This window comes from Rhinolophus sinicus, chromosome 17 (genome assembly GCF_057876585.1).
Source record: "Rhinolophus sinicus isolate RSI-liver-muscle chromosome 17, RSI-T2T, whole genome shotgun sequence".
Taxonomy (NCBI): domain Eukaryota; kingdom Metazoa; phylum Chordata; class Mammalia; order Chiroptera; family Rhinolophidae; genus Rhinolophus; species Rhinolophus sinicus.
The window spans coordinates 56,800,258-56,814,176 of NC_142517.1; the positions used below are offsets into that span (position 1 = coordinate 56,800,258).

A 13,919-nucleotide genomic window follows, 5' to 3' on the forward strand; every position below is an offset into this window, starting at 1 on the left:
AACTTTTACTTACAATATTCAACATTCTTGGAAATTAGTGTCTTGAAGCTTCCTTAATATCTAACACCATCCCACCTCATACTTTCTACAAGTGGCAAAAAGGTATAGTTTTACAAAGACTCTTTGGATGTTACCAATGTTCATTTAGAGATAAACCTAAAGTGAGATCACTTCAAGTATAAACTCTGATGGAGTACCTATGGACACCGTTTAAGCTTTTTCTGCAAATGCATAACGTCCTACAAACTATTGCTGAAATATCTTTTCTCATGCTGGCCTTTTCCTGTAAATGTATAGCAAAGTTAATTAAGTACAGCTCTGAAATATGTCACAGCTTGACATTTGAAGAGTTCTAAGAAAGATGTCCAATCTGCACAAAAGGCAAAAAAAAAAAATGCAATCATCTTTTATTCACAAGGCTTCAGCCATAGTGGTCAGCCTTCAGGAAAATGCTATTCCAGATTAATGAGATGTTACTCAAAATACAGTAAGGTAAAGAAAAATTTACAGATGCTACTTATGTAAGTTCCATAATTAATGGATGCAGCATTCAAAATCATACATACATACTCAACTCTTAATTTAAATATCTTAACACTAAGTGCCATCTCTGTAAGCAATGTCAGTACTCACGGAATACAGTAGAGTAACACTGGAGTACTGTATAATGCTGTACAAAGCCATAAATTTAAAGACACAGAAGGAAGTCATTAAAGCAGCACGGCCTTCCCTGTGAAAACAAATGTTGGCATGTGAATAAAGGCATTTTAAACTCCTCCTCCAAACTGCAATTATATCTTAGCTGAACATCAACATTCAACAGCTAATAAGTTACATATCAAATATACCAATATACCATGAAAACAAATTCATATCACTTTCTATGATAATTTTTTCCCTATATTATTAGAGCAAACTACAAAAAGATCATGGGAACATTTTCAATGTGCACTACCTGATAAGGTTTGGCACACAGGAAATACTAGGAGTTTTGGAGGTAAAAGGAGATGCCACCGAAGCCTCGAGCTCTGATAAGGAAATGCCTCCATGCGCCCTCTTCAAAGCCTAAAAGTTTGAAAAAGGTCACTGGTTAAGTTTTGTGACTGTGACTGAGGCTAGAAAAAGAACTATAAATCACAAAAATTATACTTACACCACAATCATTTGCACCATCGCCACACATCCCAACAAAGTAACTAAGAAACAAAAAATGCATTAAGATTTGGATTAATTTCTTAAAAACACACAATATTTAACTTAAGATTTCTCCAATACAGTATTATGAGGAGCTAAAGACCAAGATTCCCCCAGTGGAGCTAATGAAACCTTTCATTACAATGAGCCACAAGTATATTGCATTGCAAACAGGACCAGCCTACAAGTCAAATGATCTGGGTTATTGTCCTACTTCTTCTGTCATAAGATGGGCAAATCAGTTTATCATTTTGGTATCTCAATTTCCTAACCTTTAGAGGAAAATACTTGGGCCTGTTAAGTCTTTAGTACACTTACTTTAAAGGCTATCAGTAAAACATGAAACATAATTATTAATTTCACCTCTTAAAAACAGGAAACACAATTATTTACGAAAACTATAAAGTAACTTCTATCAAACTGATATGAATGAACTCTAACACAGATATTACTGGAAAAGAAATTGTGAATATTGTACTTTAGCTAAATAAATGAGTACATAAACCTCTTTTAAATAGACACCTAAAGTTATCACTTATTTTATATACATGAAATATGACTTACTTTTCTGGGTTTGAAAATGAAACTACAATTCATAAACACACACACACACACACACCAATACTTACTCTACATTTTGCAATGCTTCTACTAATTGTGTCTTCTGATCAGGTGCCATACGAGCAAACACCGTGCCATGCAACATCAACTGAAAAAAATATGAATTTCTTTAAAATACTATTACAATGTATTCATGTAAACACATTCATAAACCCAAATCACTAACCTTAGGAACAAGGTCTTGAAAATGCTCCAATATCACTGAAAATGATTTTCCATTCATTGCAAAATGATAACGAGTCACCTGAAGATCCTCTAAGCTATCATGGACCAATTTAATTGGAATTGCCTGTGTATACGACATCCAAAACAACATTTAGGCAGTCAAATCAAGTAACACAATCCTATTTCAAATATATTTGATACAAAACTAAATTCTCTCAGTTGATATTTTACAAAAGACACTGAAAATTTAACATTTACTGAAAGTAAAATTCAACTTTAAGGTAATCTATCTATATTTATTTTGGGGGAAAAAACTTAATGAAGGCTAAATATCAGCTTTAATTTGAAATGATCCATAAACTGAATATTATGAACCACCTGCATTATTTATCACTACTTTTAAAATAGAGTAAATCTTTGGGATTCTTATACTTTAAAACTGTGCTTAACTTTGGCTAACTATCAAAATTTAAACACTGATATTCCTGGGTCTAATGAATCAGAACCCCTGAGGAGATGGCCCAGGCCTCTGCTTTTGTTTACTTTTTGTTTTGTTGTATTTTAATGCACCACTTTTTATTTTTCCAGACTAGCAAGCTTCAAAAGGGAAAATTTATCTTGACATTACCTCTGAGTCAATAGCAGACGAACTACTGCATTGTGTTAGGGTGTCTGCATAATGCCAATTTATCTTGGCAACTTTCCCATCCTTTGGAGGTAATGCTTCAGCAATAATAACTTTATCCTGAGGTAGTATCATTCCACAGTCTCTGGCCACGGAGACAGCAGTCAACATGTTGTCACCTAATTTTCAAAATATTGAAAATATGTTAAAATTAAAATGGAAATGGAAATGTATTAAACAGTAAGTATTTACTGAGAATCTACTAGAGACCTTGTGACTGGGCAAAATGGAGTTAATGTATGATCTTTACTCTTGGAGTTTATCAAAGGAAGCCTCAAATAATTCAAGCACATACTATATACTAAATAGTCAAAACATTCTCACTCACAATTTTTAAAGCCAAATATATTCTCAATCTTTCTGAGTCATGCACTAGTAGTATCCACTCAACACCAGGCACAATGCTACATACAGAGCAGGCGCTCAAAGAATATTTGTTGAAATAACCAAGGAGTGACTGGTAGTCTATATAAGAATACTACAGTATTATCACAGAAAAAAAAAGAATGAATTACAAAAGGAAGATTATACAAAACAAAAAGCTCAGCAAGGTAACAAGAATACAATCTTTATAAGATGAAAAGAGAAGCAAGACAGACTACCTCTCAGTCATGAGAAGGAAAGAACTGAAGAGCAGCAATGTCAGGACAGGATCAAGAGAAGAAAATATAAGCTTACAGGACAAGCAGGCAAAGGTCTTGGGAACCCACTGCTATCAGAACTGAAGGGCAATATTATTTTGTCCCCCAATTCCCACACACTATTTCCAAGTGTGTCTTCCTGTGACCAGACAGACCCTCATAGTCTGTCATGGCAGAGAAAGGGGGGGGGGGGGGAGAGAAAGATGTAAAGTGCTTTGAAGGAGTCATTAGAACCAAGAGTTTGCTGGGATGCTAATAAATTTAGTAATTCGAGCTATACGATAATAAGTATGCTATTAGATAGCTCTCAGATTCTAAAGCATAAAAACGTACACAGGCCATTTCCGTGTAAGTGTTGCTGAACACATAAATGCCATAAAATGAGTATCTTAATTCTGATTACCTATTGAGAAAAAAATACTTAGAGCTGCCACAATTTCACACAGCTAAGGAATGACAATTATCTAATATTACCAACAGTACAATACCGTGTGTTTCCCCGAAAATAAGACCTAGCCAGACAATCAGCTCTAATGCATCTTTTGGAGCAATAATTAATGTAAGACATGGTATATATTATATTATATTATACTATATTACATCATATCATGTCATATATCATATCATATCAGGCCTTATATTACAGTAAAATAAGACCGGGTCTTATATTAATTTTTGCTCCAAAAGACTCATTAGAGAGCTGATTGTCCAGCTAGGTCTTATTTTCAGGGAAACGCAGTAAAACCAGGAGAATCAGTTAGATGCAATAGTAAAAAAAACAAAACGAGGTTATTTTCATCATTATGCATTCGAGCAATAATGTGTACTACCTTATACATAAAAAACGTAATTCTAACAAGTGTCTATTAGTCATTTTCCATGCATCTGGAACTGTTCTAAAACTGTAGAAGACCCCAAAATAAGTAAAAGATAACTCTTAACCCTCAAGAATCTTATATTCTAGTACAGAAAACAAATCCATAAATAACTAACACAAGGTGAGGCACAATAAGTGCTATAAGAAATACATAATTAAAAAAGCTAACAAGGAGCAGAGTTTACATTTTTATAGTATGTCCTTTGCTCTTTTACTATACTTTCTATAAATAGAATGCTAGACCGCAAAAGAGTATTGCAAAGTCATCTTATATCTTGAAAAATATTCAGAGCTGAAATAGGGCAATGTAGGATGGGGCCACTATGCAATATGCTTTTATAACCAACAGATCATTCTGTGTCCTTTATAAAGTCTAACCTGTGACCATGACAGTGCGAATGCTGGCTTTATGCAAATCTTCAAGTACTGCAGGGGTTTCTTGTTTTAATTTGTTTTGCATTATAATTAATCCCAGAAAATCCATGTTGTTTTCAATGGCATCTCTGCAGAAAAAGACATTTTAAGACATTATGATTTAGTCAAGAGAACGAGTATTTTCTCTTTATATTGATAAAGCAATTTAAAATATCCATAAATCATAAATTAAAACATTTTACATGCACAATAAACCACAAATGTGTGTGTTTATGAGTTCAATATCTCAAAAAATTTAAATCTGGAAAAAGAATTCCCAAGAAATACATTTTGAAATTAAATTTTACCCTTTGAAATGTGGGGATATAAGGATCACTTGGAAATGTCCAGTTGGTACTCCATATCCCCAGGGGGTTCCTGGAACCAATCCCCCATGGATACCAAGGGAGAACTGTGTATCTTTGTAAGACTCGTAATACTAAAGAATGTTCATCTTGCATCCTACTCACCAAATGAAGAAGCATAAATAAATCTATTCTTTACTGTCCCCCATACAAGATACTCTAATTTAAATGTTAAGAGAAAAGGAAAAAACTACACCATAAGCACATTTGATATAATTATACTAGATTCATTATCAAGTCTTTGATGAATTTTATAAAACTGTTGATCAAATTCTTGATCCTGGAAGTGTGATCTAAGAACTATTAGCAGTCCAACAATGAGATCTCCTCAGGACCCAGAGACGGGTCTGTTAGCATATTTATTCCTATTCAATAGTTACCAAGATGCTATTCCTTCAAATAGTTGAGTATCTACAATGCACCAAGGACTATGCTAGTCATTGGGAGGTCAAGATGAAAAGACATCTACTCTCAGTATGCTTTTGTGGGGAAACAGACATGCAAGCAAAAATAAAATCTGCTTCAGCACTATAGCGGGGATGAACTCTATTCAGTGATAGTTGTGTTGTTAAAAAATCTCAAGCTATCAAATTATATCACAGAAATACTTTTTTCAATGGAGAACGGGGACTTGAGATTAGAGACCAAAATTTCAGACTTGCAATACCAAATGGTTTTTCTACACAGAATTCAACAATAAAGATCCTGTAAGTATACAACTAAACCTAAACATCTTAAAATATAATTTAGAACAATGTGTGTAAAAGGGATTAGAGAATAGCTTAAAAACTTAATAGAAATGATACTGCTGGTGGTAACAGGAGAAACAAGCCTTGAAACCTGAAAACGTATTTCAAAGCACGAAGCTATACAAATGTGAAACTACTGGGTCAAAGCACTGCAGCTATTTTCCTATGAGGACTAATAGTTTCTGGCTACAGCTGGTGTCCTAACTCTCCTATGAATGATGCAGGTCATGGAAATTTTGCCCTCTAATTAATGAATAGTACAATATTTAATATGAGATAAAAATGGTTCAAGCTGTAAGAGAAATGCCAAAACCTGTTCCCAGAAGGCAGAGTGGAAACACAGAGAAGGTCTTGGTTGAAGATGAGGATGAAGGGAAGTAAAGAGAAAAAATAGTTGATAGGGAGGGATAGGGTATCCTGGGCAGTAGGAAGAGCCTATCCAAAGGCATGGAAGGATGTCTGAATATAACAGGCTCAAGAACTATAGGCAATTCAATAGTCTTTAAGGAGGGAAATGGCAAAAGGTGAAGCTGTAGAGGAAAAGAGCCTAAGGTGCTCTTCACAGGAGTGAGGATATAGTATCTTACATTTGTGGCTTCCAATCATCAGATCATCTGGTTATCGCTTTTTTTGGAAATGTTCATGCTTAGACCACATCCCCCAGATAATTCTGTTTTATAGTTAGAATTCCTAATGTAGTTTTTCCTTTCAGTTATTTGGCTATCCACTCCACTCCTTTAGTACTCATTCGGAAAAACATTGTCCTATAAACATTGTCCTATCCTTTTTACTTAACTTGTGTGGAATAATTAACCAGAAGTACTAATAGCCTATAATTTAACCACCACCCTACTGGTGAGTATTATGTTATTTACACTATTTAAACATGAACTTGTACACATGTAGAAATATTTCTTTAGGCTGGATTCTTAGAACTACACTTGCTAGATCAAATTATACAAGCAAAATTTATATGTTGGTAGGTATATGTTGTTACAATTTTCTCAAACCTTCGCTAACACTTGCTATTATCAATCTTTCCAATTTGGCCAACCTTAAGAGTGATATCATATTGTGGCTTCATTTTGCAGTTTCCCAAGAACTGAAGTGTCCTATCATTTTCATGTGTTCACTGACCATTTATGTGTTTTTTCTGATGTTTACCTGTTTGTCTAATTTGCCCATTTTTAAAATAATGTGTATGTGTTTTGTTTTCTTTCCTAATGCATATCCCTGATTGTGAACTTCTCTAGTATATGATGGTGAGCCATTTATAAGAATTCCAGTTAACAGGTTGGTATTAGATCTAAATGTCGAAAAGTTCTCTCTGGAGGCAGGGTGGAACACAGGTTAGAGAAAGACTAGAGAAAAGAGCTGAGTCCCTAAATTAGAGACAATGGCAGTGGGAACAGAAGAAGAGAAAGCTATCTGATAGGCAGAATTAGCAGCAATTAATGAATACTCTTTTCTGCTTACAAAATGCTACGTATACCATGAAAAATTCCTAAACAAAAATGCTATCCTCCAGCGGGAGGTCTGTATCAGTTACAGTAAAAGCAACAATCCTTGAATGTAAAACCCGGATCCATACATGGAAGTAAACGTGATGCTGGTAATGTCATTTGACCTTTGGGGTGGAGAGTAGGTAACTGGTTACTGTGAGTCATGATACTCCGCCTAAGTGAGCACTTGGTTCCAACCTCTGGGAAAAAGCAAGTTGATCATTTGGGAAAAATAAACTATAGAATTTGGTTTATTAAAACATAATTGTGTTCCTAGAACATGCCTGACACATACCAGACACTCAATAACTATTTAACAAATGAATTAAAAATAGTTCCAAAGAGCTATACTTTTACCTCAGTCACCTAAAACAAACACTGCACTATGTGTACCTGTACAAATTCAATAAATATTTAATAAATACCCAACTAGATACAAATTATTGTATGGTACTTATATAAACATAAATGACACATCACTGAAAAAACTCTAGAAAAATCATTCATCAAGCTTACCTGCTAATATTCTGTACTTTATGCCACGTCAATTTTGACTCCAATTTTCTGTGTGCGAGAGCAATCACACGGAAGCCCTGTTTAGTGTAGTCCTCTAAAACTTTTTCAAAATCAACAGGAACTGTTTAAAAAGAAAAAAAATAAATGTCACTGTTAGAAGTGCTCATACAACATTATATAAATGCCAGAATTTTATTCAAAGCCTAGTTGTTTCCTACCTGTTTCAGGTTTACAAAGACTGGCAACGACCTCAGGTGCTCCTTTCATGTAGGCATCCATTTTCTTATCCCCTAGCACCCTTGCAACCACACTCATACGTTGCAAAGCAGAAGAAAATGGGAACTGGCGAACAATTCCTATCTCATAAATAGTCTGCATAATTTCAAAAGATGCACAAAGCATTTATTATTCTTTAAGAATTAAAACAAATATACTTTGGTAACAAGTAAACACTGTTCACTTACTGGAAGTTCAAACAGCTCCTAAAAACAAAAAAGAATAAAGAAACAGTAGAGATTAAATCCATTAACATACTCAAATTAAAAAAACACAACTATACATTCACAAAACATTATTTGGAAAACAGCAAGAAACTTCAATTATTTCAAAGTCAGTTTTCAAGATCAGCTTGTCCACCACCTCCCATTTTTAAAATGTATATTCTTGAATATTTTCAAAGTACTAAAATAAACTGAGGGGAACATGTTTTAAAATTCACCTAAAAATAAAGCCTCTCACATATTCTTTTTAGTAAATTCTAGAAATACAAGCGCAATTTAAAAGGATTAATCACCATGTCACCATGTATGTAAATCACAAGGCCCTAAGCTGCTCAGTAAATAGGAAGGAAAAGTAATGGTACCGAAAAATAAATCTCAATATTTTACAAAGAATGCCTGCAACACTCCAGCTGGAGTTTCTAATAAACGCAGTTAAAAATTCATATCTGCGTAAGAGTTAAAGGACATGTGATTTCATCTTCTAGTTACATTTCAAAGTGAGCGTTAAATATGAGCATCCACAGTATAATCTAGCTTAAAGTGATTTCACACCATTTCCTGGTTTCCTGCAGGTGTAGATTCAGGAAGCAGTTGTTTTGGAGGACGAACCACAGTGGGCATAATTCGATTATGAAGTGCTGTTTCCTCTTCAGTTGCTTCTTCCAGAATCTGAAAGGAAAATATTCAACACATTGCTTCATAAAACTTAATGCACTAGTTCCATTTTTAAATGAAACATTATGGCTATTTTCGGTGAAGTTAAAAAAAACTTTGTGTCCAAGAAATAAACGAGCACTACTAAATCATTAATATAAATAAAACAGAACGTAAACAAAGCTAGTTAAACTCATGGGAGAGAAGAGGCAGAGGATAGAAGTGGAGTAAAGAAATAGAGAAAAACTTCTCTAATTTTGCTCCTACTGCTTGTTAGGCTCAGAAACTAGTTCTAAAAGAAAACTAGAAGGTTCTTACAATTCCAAAATTTTCAGTTTACCATCCAGGGATTCCTTTCTAACAGGGTAAGAATCAAAAGTACATAAAGCTCAGATATGGTTAATAGAAGAAACACTAAGTCAAAAACACACTGAGGTCCAAAGATGTGTTAATTGTTTCAGCTTAAACATTTCTACTTAGGATACCACTATCTTAACCCCTTAAAATTTATTTAAAAACTTTTTTTTGGTGAAAACATTCAAACAAGAACTTGTATTTAAAATACACATACATGAGAAACAAACTAATTTGATTCTATAAACTGGAGTAATCAATCAATAGGAAAATGATGGCGAAGGAAACTGTCTAATTAGCCAATTCTATACAATTCTAAGACACACCTTAACATTCCTGAAATTGGGATGTATCTTACACGACATCAATCATAACCAAAAGCAGCAGTGCCCACTTATGTGAAAACATCCCACTGATCCTTTCCGGTAAGATCAAAGCATCTAAGTCAACAAAACATGCTATTATACAAACTTATTTAACCTATTTTTTTAAATTCCACAAACAGAACACTAAAATCTACTGAAAATCTATTCAGTTGGAGAGAGGCATTAGAGAACACCAATGAGGAATCAGTCCTATTTTGCTTTACTCTCTGCAAATGAAGTGTGTCTCCTTAAAGAAATTAAATTTGATTAAGTATTTATCATGGGCTTTAAGAAGATGGCAAAGCAGTTAAGCCTCTCTTTCAAAATGTCAACAAAACACACAAAAAAGAAATAAACCTATAAAAGTAAACAGAATGGAAAGCAGGGAGAGGAGATAGATTTCCAATCTGGAAACAAAAGGCAAACTGAAACATATTGATGAATTCAGCAATGAAGAAAACAGGAACCCAGAAGAAACACAAGAGGAAATACAGAAGTGGGAACATTTGTCTTCAGCCAGAACTGCTGTGCTAAGCAAAAAACAAAGACCAGAATGAGGGAGTCATCCTCTAGACATATGGACTCCCGACCTAAAAGGAAGGGCTGCACTATGAGGGTTAGCATTCCAGAGTAAAACCCTGCTTGTGCAAAAGCATTGTGGGAAAGGGTGAGGAATTCAACCTGAAGACAAATTCTGCTCCTCGGAAACTGAAGAATGCTTGCCGATGAGACTCTACCCTTGACCCCCAACAAACTCTCCCTAGTCAGCCTTCCAGCCTCCCATTCAGGGGAGATGCTTCTCAAGAACACAATCTAACATACACAAGCAAGGATAAAAACCTTACTGCAGCTACCCAGTTATTAAATCAGATCTTCATTCTCAAATAAGCAAGTATTAATAAGACGTACAGTGAAAACCAAAAGCATGAAGGATTCAGCGTAAGGAAACAAAAATACTGACCCAGAGAAAATAGATCATTCAGAAGCCAAAAGGAACCTTCTAAAAACAAACTACCATTGCATCTATAAAAAAAAAAAAAAAATGAATGCTGTAAAATGGTAACACTAACAACCTGAGAACATAAGCAAGCACTCAGAAATTAAAATTATCAATGGCAAAATATATAAAAGGAACAAACAAAAGCCTGTGTGTGTGTGTGTGTGTGTGTGTGTGTGCGTGTGTGTGTGTGTAAGGACAGGCAGTAGAAGATGGGGACAAAGAACACTGAAGACACATCACTACTCTACACTTTTTACCTGACCAACAAATTGTGCAGCTGAAGACCATCTTACTGACCCCAAGTTGCTGACAGCTGATTACTCTTATAAACACACATAAAGCAGGGGACTGAGCAGGTCATCCTCTATTAATGGTGTTTAAGAAAATCAATTTAACTAAAACAGACATTTTTTTACACAATTTTAACAATCTCTCCAGTCATGCATCTTTAGAAATTACATAGTTCCTTTTATGGAACAAGATAGACTGCCATAAAAACAACCAGCAGAAACAATCCTCCTGCAAGGTAATTTTTACTCTACATATTTCCTAAAGTTACTTGTGCTTAAAAATTTTGAACTTACCCATCCAATGGCTTCAAACATTTTCAGATCAAGTGGATCGCCAGAGAGCACTCCTTCAATTTTTGTGAGTGAATGACAAGTAGCCATACAAGCAACAAACTGAGATTTTACCAACATCTCGTTGCAAACGTTTTCATCTGGCAAAAGAAAACTACAGAGAAAGTACACTGAATTAGATTTATAAATCCTAAGACTCAAGACAATATTCTAACAATATTCAGGTTTTATAATTTTTAAAAATAGAAATAAAATGTTTGCATTTTAAAATATTTTTTAACCATAGTTTTAGGCATTCAAAAATATTTTCCTGCATTAAAATTATACATATTAAAATACAGTCTTATGCCGGCCCGGTGGCTCAGGCAATTAGAGCTCTGTGCTCCTAACTCTGAAGGCTGCCGGTTCGATTCCCACATGGGCCAGTGGGCTCTCAACCACAGGGTTGCCGGTTCAACTCCTCAAGTCCCGCAAGGGATGGTGGGCTCTGCCCCCTGCAACTAAGATTGAACACAGCACCTTGAGCTGAGCTGCCGCTGAGCTCCCAGATGACTCAGTTGGTTGGAGCGCGTCCTCTCAACCACAAGGTTGCCGGTTTCAACTCCCGCAAGGGATGGTGGGCTGTGCCCCCTGCAACTAGAAACGGCAACTGGACCTGGAGCTGAGCTGTGCCCTCCACAACTAAGACTGAAAGGACAACAACTTGACTTGGAAAAATGGTCTGGAAGTACACGCTGTTCCCCAATAAAGTCCTGTTCCCCTTCCCCAATAAAAAATCTTAAAAAAAAAAATACAGTCTTAGCTCAGATTCTGAATAACTAGGCCAGATATAACACTACAGAAAATACTAGATACTAAATAATTAAAACTGCTGCTTATGGATATATGGCAGATTAGAATACATTAAAACTGTCTTACAAAAAGATAAAACGAATGTGTAGCACATAATCTTTTGAATGCAAAACTAAGCTCATACGAAATAAAGGGAAATTTTCAACTGCCAGAAATAGAGGGAAAGGAAAAGCAGAGGGGCCTGAACTTGAGCAGATGCTGTGACTACCTGGGGGAGAAGAAGGGAGGGAAGCCATCTCAGTACCCTGACAACTTGGGTTTTAATACCCACACAGGAACAGGAGACAAAGTCTTGGCCACATACAAAGTGGCAACCTTAAACTAAGGGAATCCGTCTCACCCAAGATAGCCACTGCTTGCTCTTCAAGTGCCTCAAAAAACAGTATACTACAAAAATGTACCCACAGGCCCAAAGGCCTAACTAAGAATAAGCTTATCTCTTCCCCCCCGCCCAAAGTTTAAGAAAATAGTTAATATCTATATAGTATTTACTGTGCACTGGGCAGTGGTCTAAGAACTTTAAATACTGTATTTGACTCATCTCATCCTCACACCATAGAAAGGTGTTTTATTATTCCCATTTAAAGATGAAAAAACTGAAGCAGAGTGGTTAAGCAACTTGCCTAGGTTACACAGCACAGAGGTGGCAGAGCAAGGACTCAGACACGTCCAGTTTCAGGGCCTAAACTCTGAACCACTATGCCACTTAGGATGGGATTTGGGTTTGACTGTGTTCTACTGTCTGGTCCGGAAATCCCTAAGTCACGAAAGTAGTATTAAAATTTGTCTGGCAAAGTTGATACCACTCTTGGCCAAGCTCTTGGCCAAACTCCTGGCTAAGCAAAGTCAAAGCTCTCTAGAGAGGAACTCCCACAACACAGCCACAAAAGAGGGAGTCTCACAGAAAAATGCTGCTAAGAATGTGTTCATAATTTAAAAATGCACCAGGAAACAATTCTCACCAGTCAACAGACACAACAAAGACAGAATTAGAATCCCATAAATTTGATATAATAGAATGACAATCTGAAAGAATGCAAAAAAGGCATTTTTAAATTAAAGACTTAGAAAAAAAGAATACAACACCATGGGGTGCGGGGAGACGGGGAGAGGCAGATTTGGAAAGGACCAAATGAAATTTCTTGTCCAACATATGGTTAGGATTCCCAGATGGAGAAAAAAGAAAGAATGGGGGAAAGGCCATAATGGAACAGAAAGAGGCTAAAAATTTCCAGAATTTATGAAAACCATGAATCCTTGGACTCAAGAAGCAAAATGAGTCCTACACAAACAAGTGAAAAGATCATGGTGAAACTGCAGAAATCAAGGATAAAGAATATTTTTAAAACAACAAAGTTGAAAAGAGATTACTAAAGAGATTAAGTAAGACTTCTCAACAGCAATAACAAAAGTAATCAGTAGAAACGGAATTAACACCTTCAAAGTGCAGAGAGAACACAACTGCCAACCCAGAAATCTATATAGACCATCATTCAAGAGTGATAGTGAAACAAAGAATTACTAATGAATGTAGTTATAGAAGATGATAATTTAATCCAGAGGAATAGGATACAAAAAGCAATGGTTAGCAAAGATATTTATAAAACCTAGGTAAATCTTTGCATGCACATTGTAGAAAACCACAATAATCATCAAGTATTATGTAACAAATACATATAAGAAGGGAGGGGAATAATCAAAGTAAAAGTACTCTGCAGTCCATGGGGGGTTTTGGGGGGCAGGGGAGGGTTAAAAACCAATATAGAAACCCATGAACTTTAGACACTAAATATCAATATTAATAATTTAAGAACAAACAGTAAATAAAAGATTAGGATGTATAAAATCTGAGAAAATGTGAGAGAGAAATATAAGGAAATGGGT

At 35.4% G+C, this 13,919-nt stretch overlaps 1 protein-coding gene across 4 annotated transcripts in view; it reads right to left on the minus strand.

Moving 5' to 3' along the window:
* Positions 1-13,919, minus strand: part of ATP13A3 (ATPase 13A3) — a 78,646-nt gene that overhangs the window by 26,114 nt on the left and 38,613 nt on the right. For all 4 annotated transcript variants that reach the window (XM_019723300.3, XM_074329650.2, XM_019723306.3 and 1 more), the window contains 12 exons: positions 11,187-11,337; positions 8,782-8,898; positions 8,194-8,211; positions 7,948-8,101; positions 7,730-7,850; positions 4,562-4,686; positions 2,609-2,784; positions 1,982-2,104; positions 1,824-1,903; positions 1,154-1,196; positions 956-1,065; positions 634-730 (listed from right to left, as the gene is read on the minus strand). In XM_019723300.3, coding sequence (XP_019578859.3) covers positions 634-730; positions 956-1,065; positions 1,154-1,196; positions 1,824-1,903; positions 1,982-2,104; positions 2,609-2,784; positions 4,562-4,686; positions 7,730-7,850; positions 7,948-8,101; positions 8,194-8,211; positions 8,782-8,898; positions 11,187-11,337 — 1,315 coding nt within the window. The remainder of the gene's footprint in view (positions 1-633; positions 731-955; positions 1,066-1,153; positions 1,197-1,823; positions 1,904-1,981; positions 2,105-2,608; positions 2,785-4,561; positions 4,687-7,729; positions 7,851-7,947; positions 8,102-8,193; positions 8,212-8,781; positions 8,899-11,186; positions 11,338-13,919) is intronic.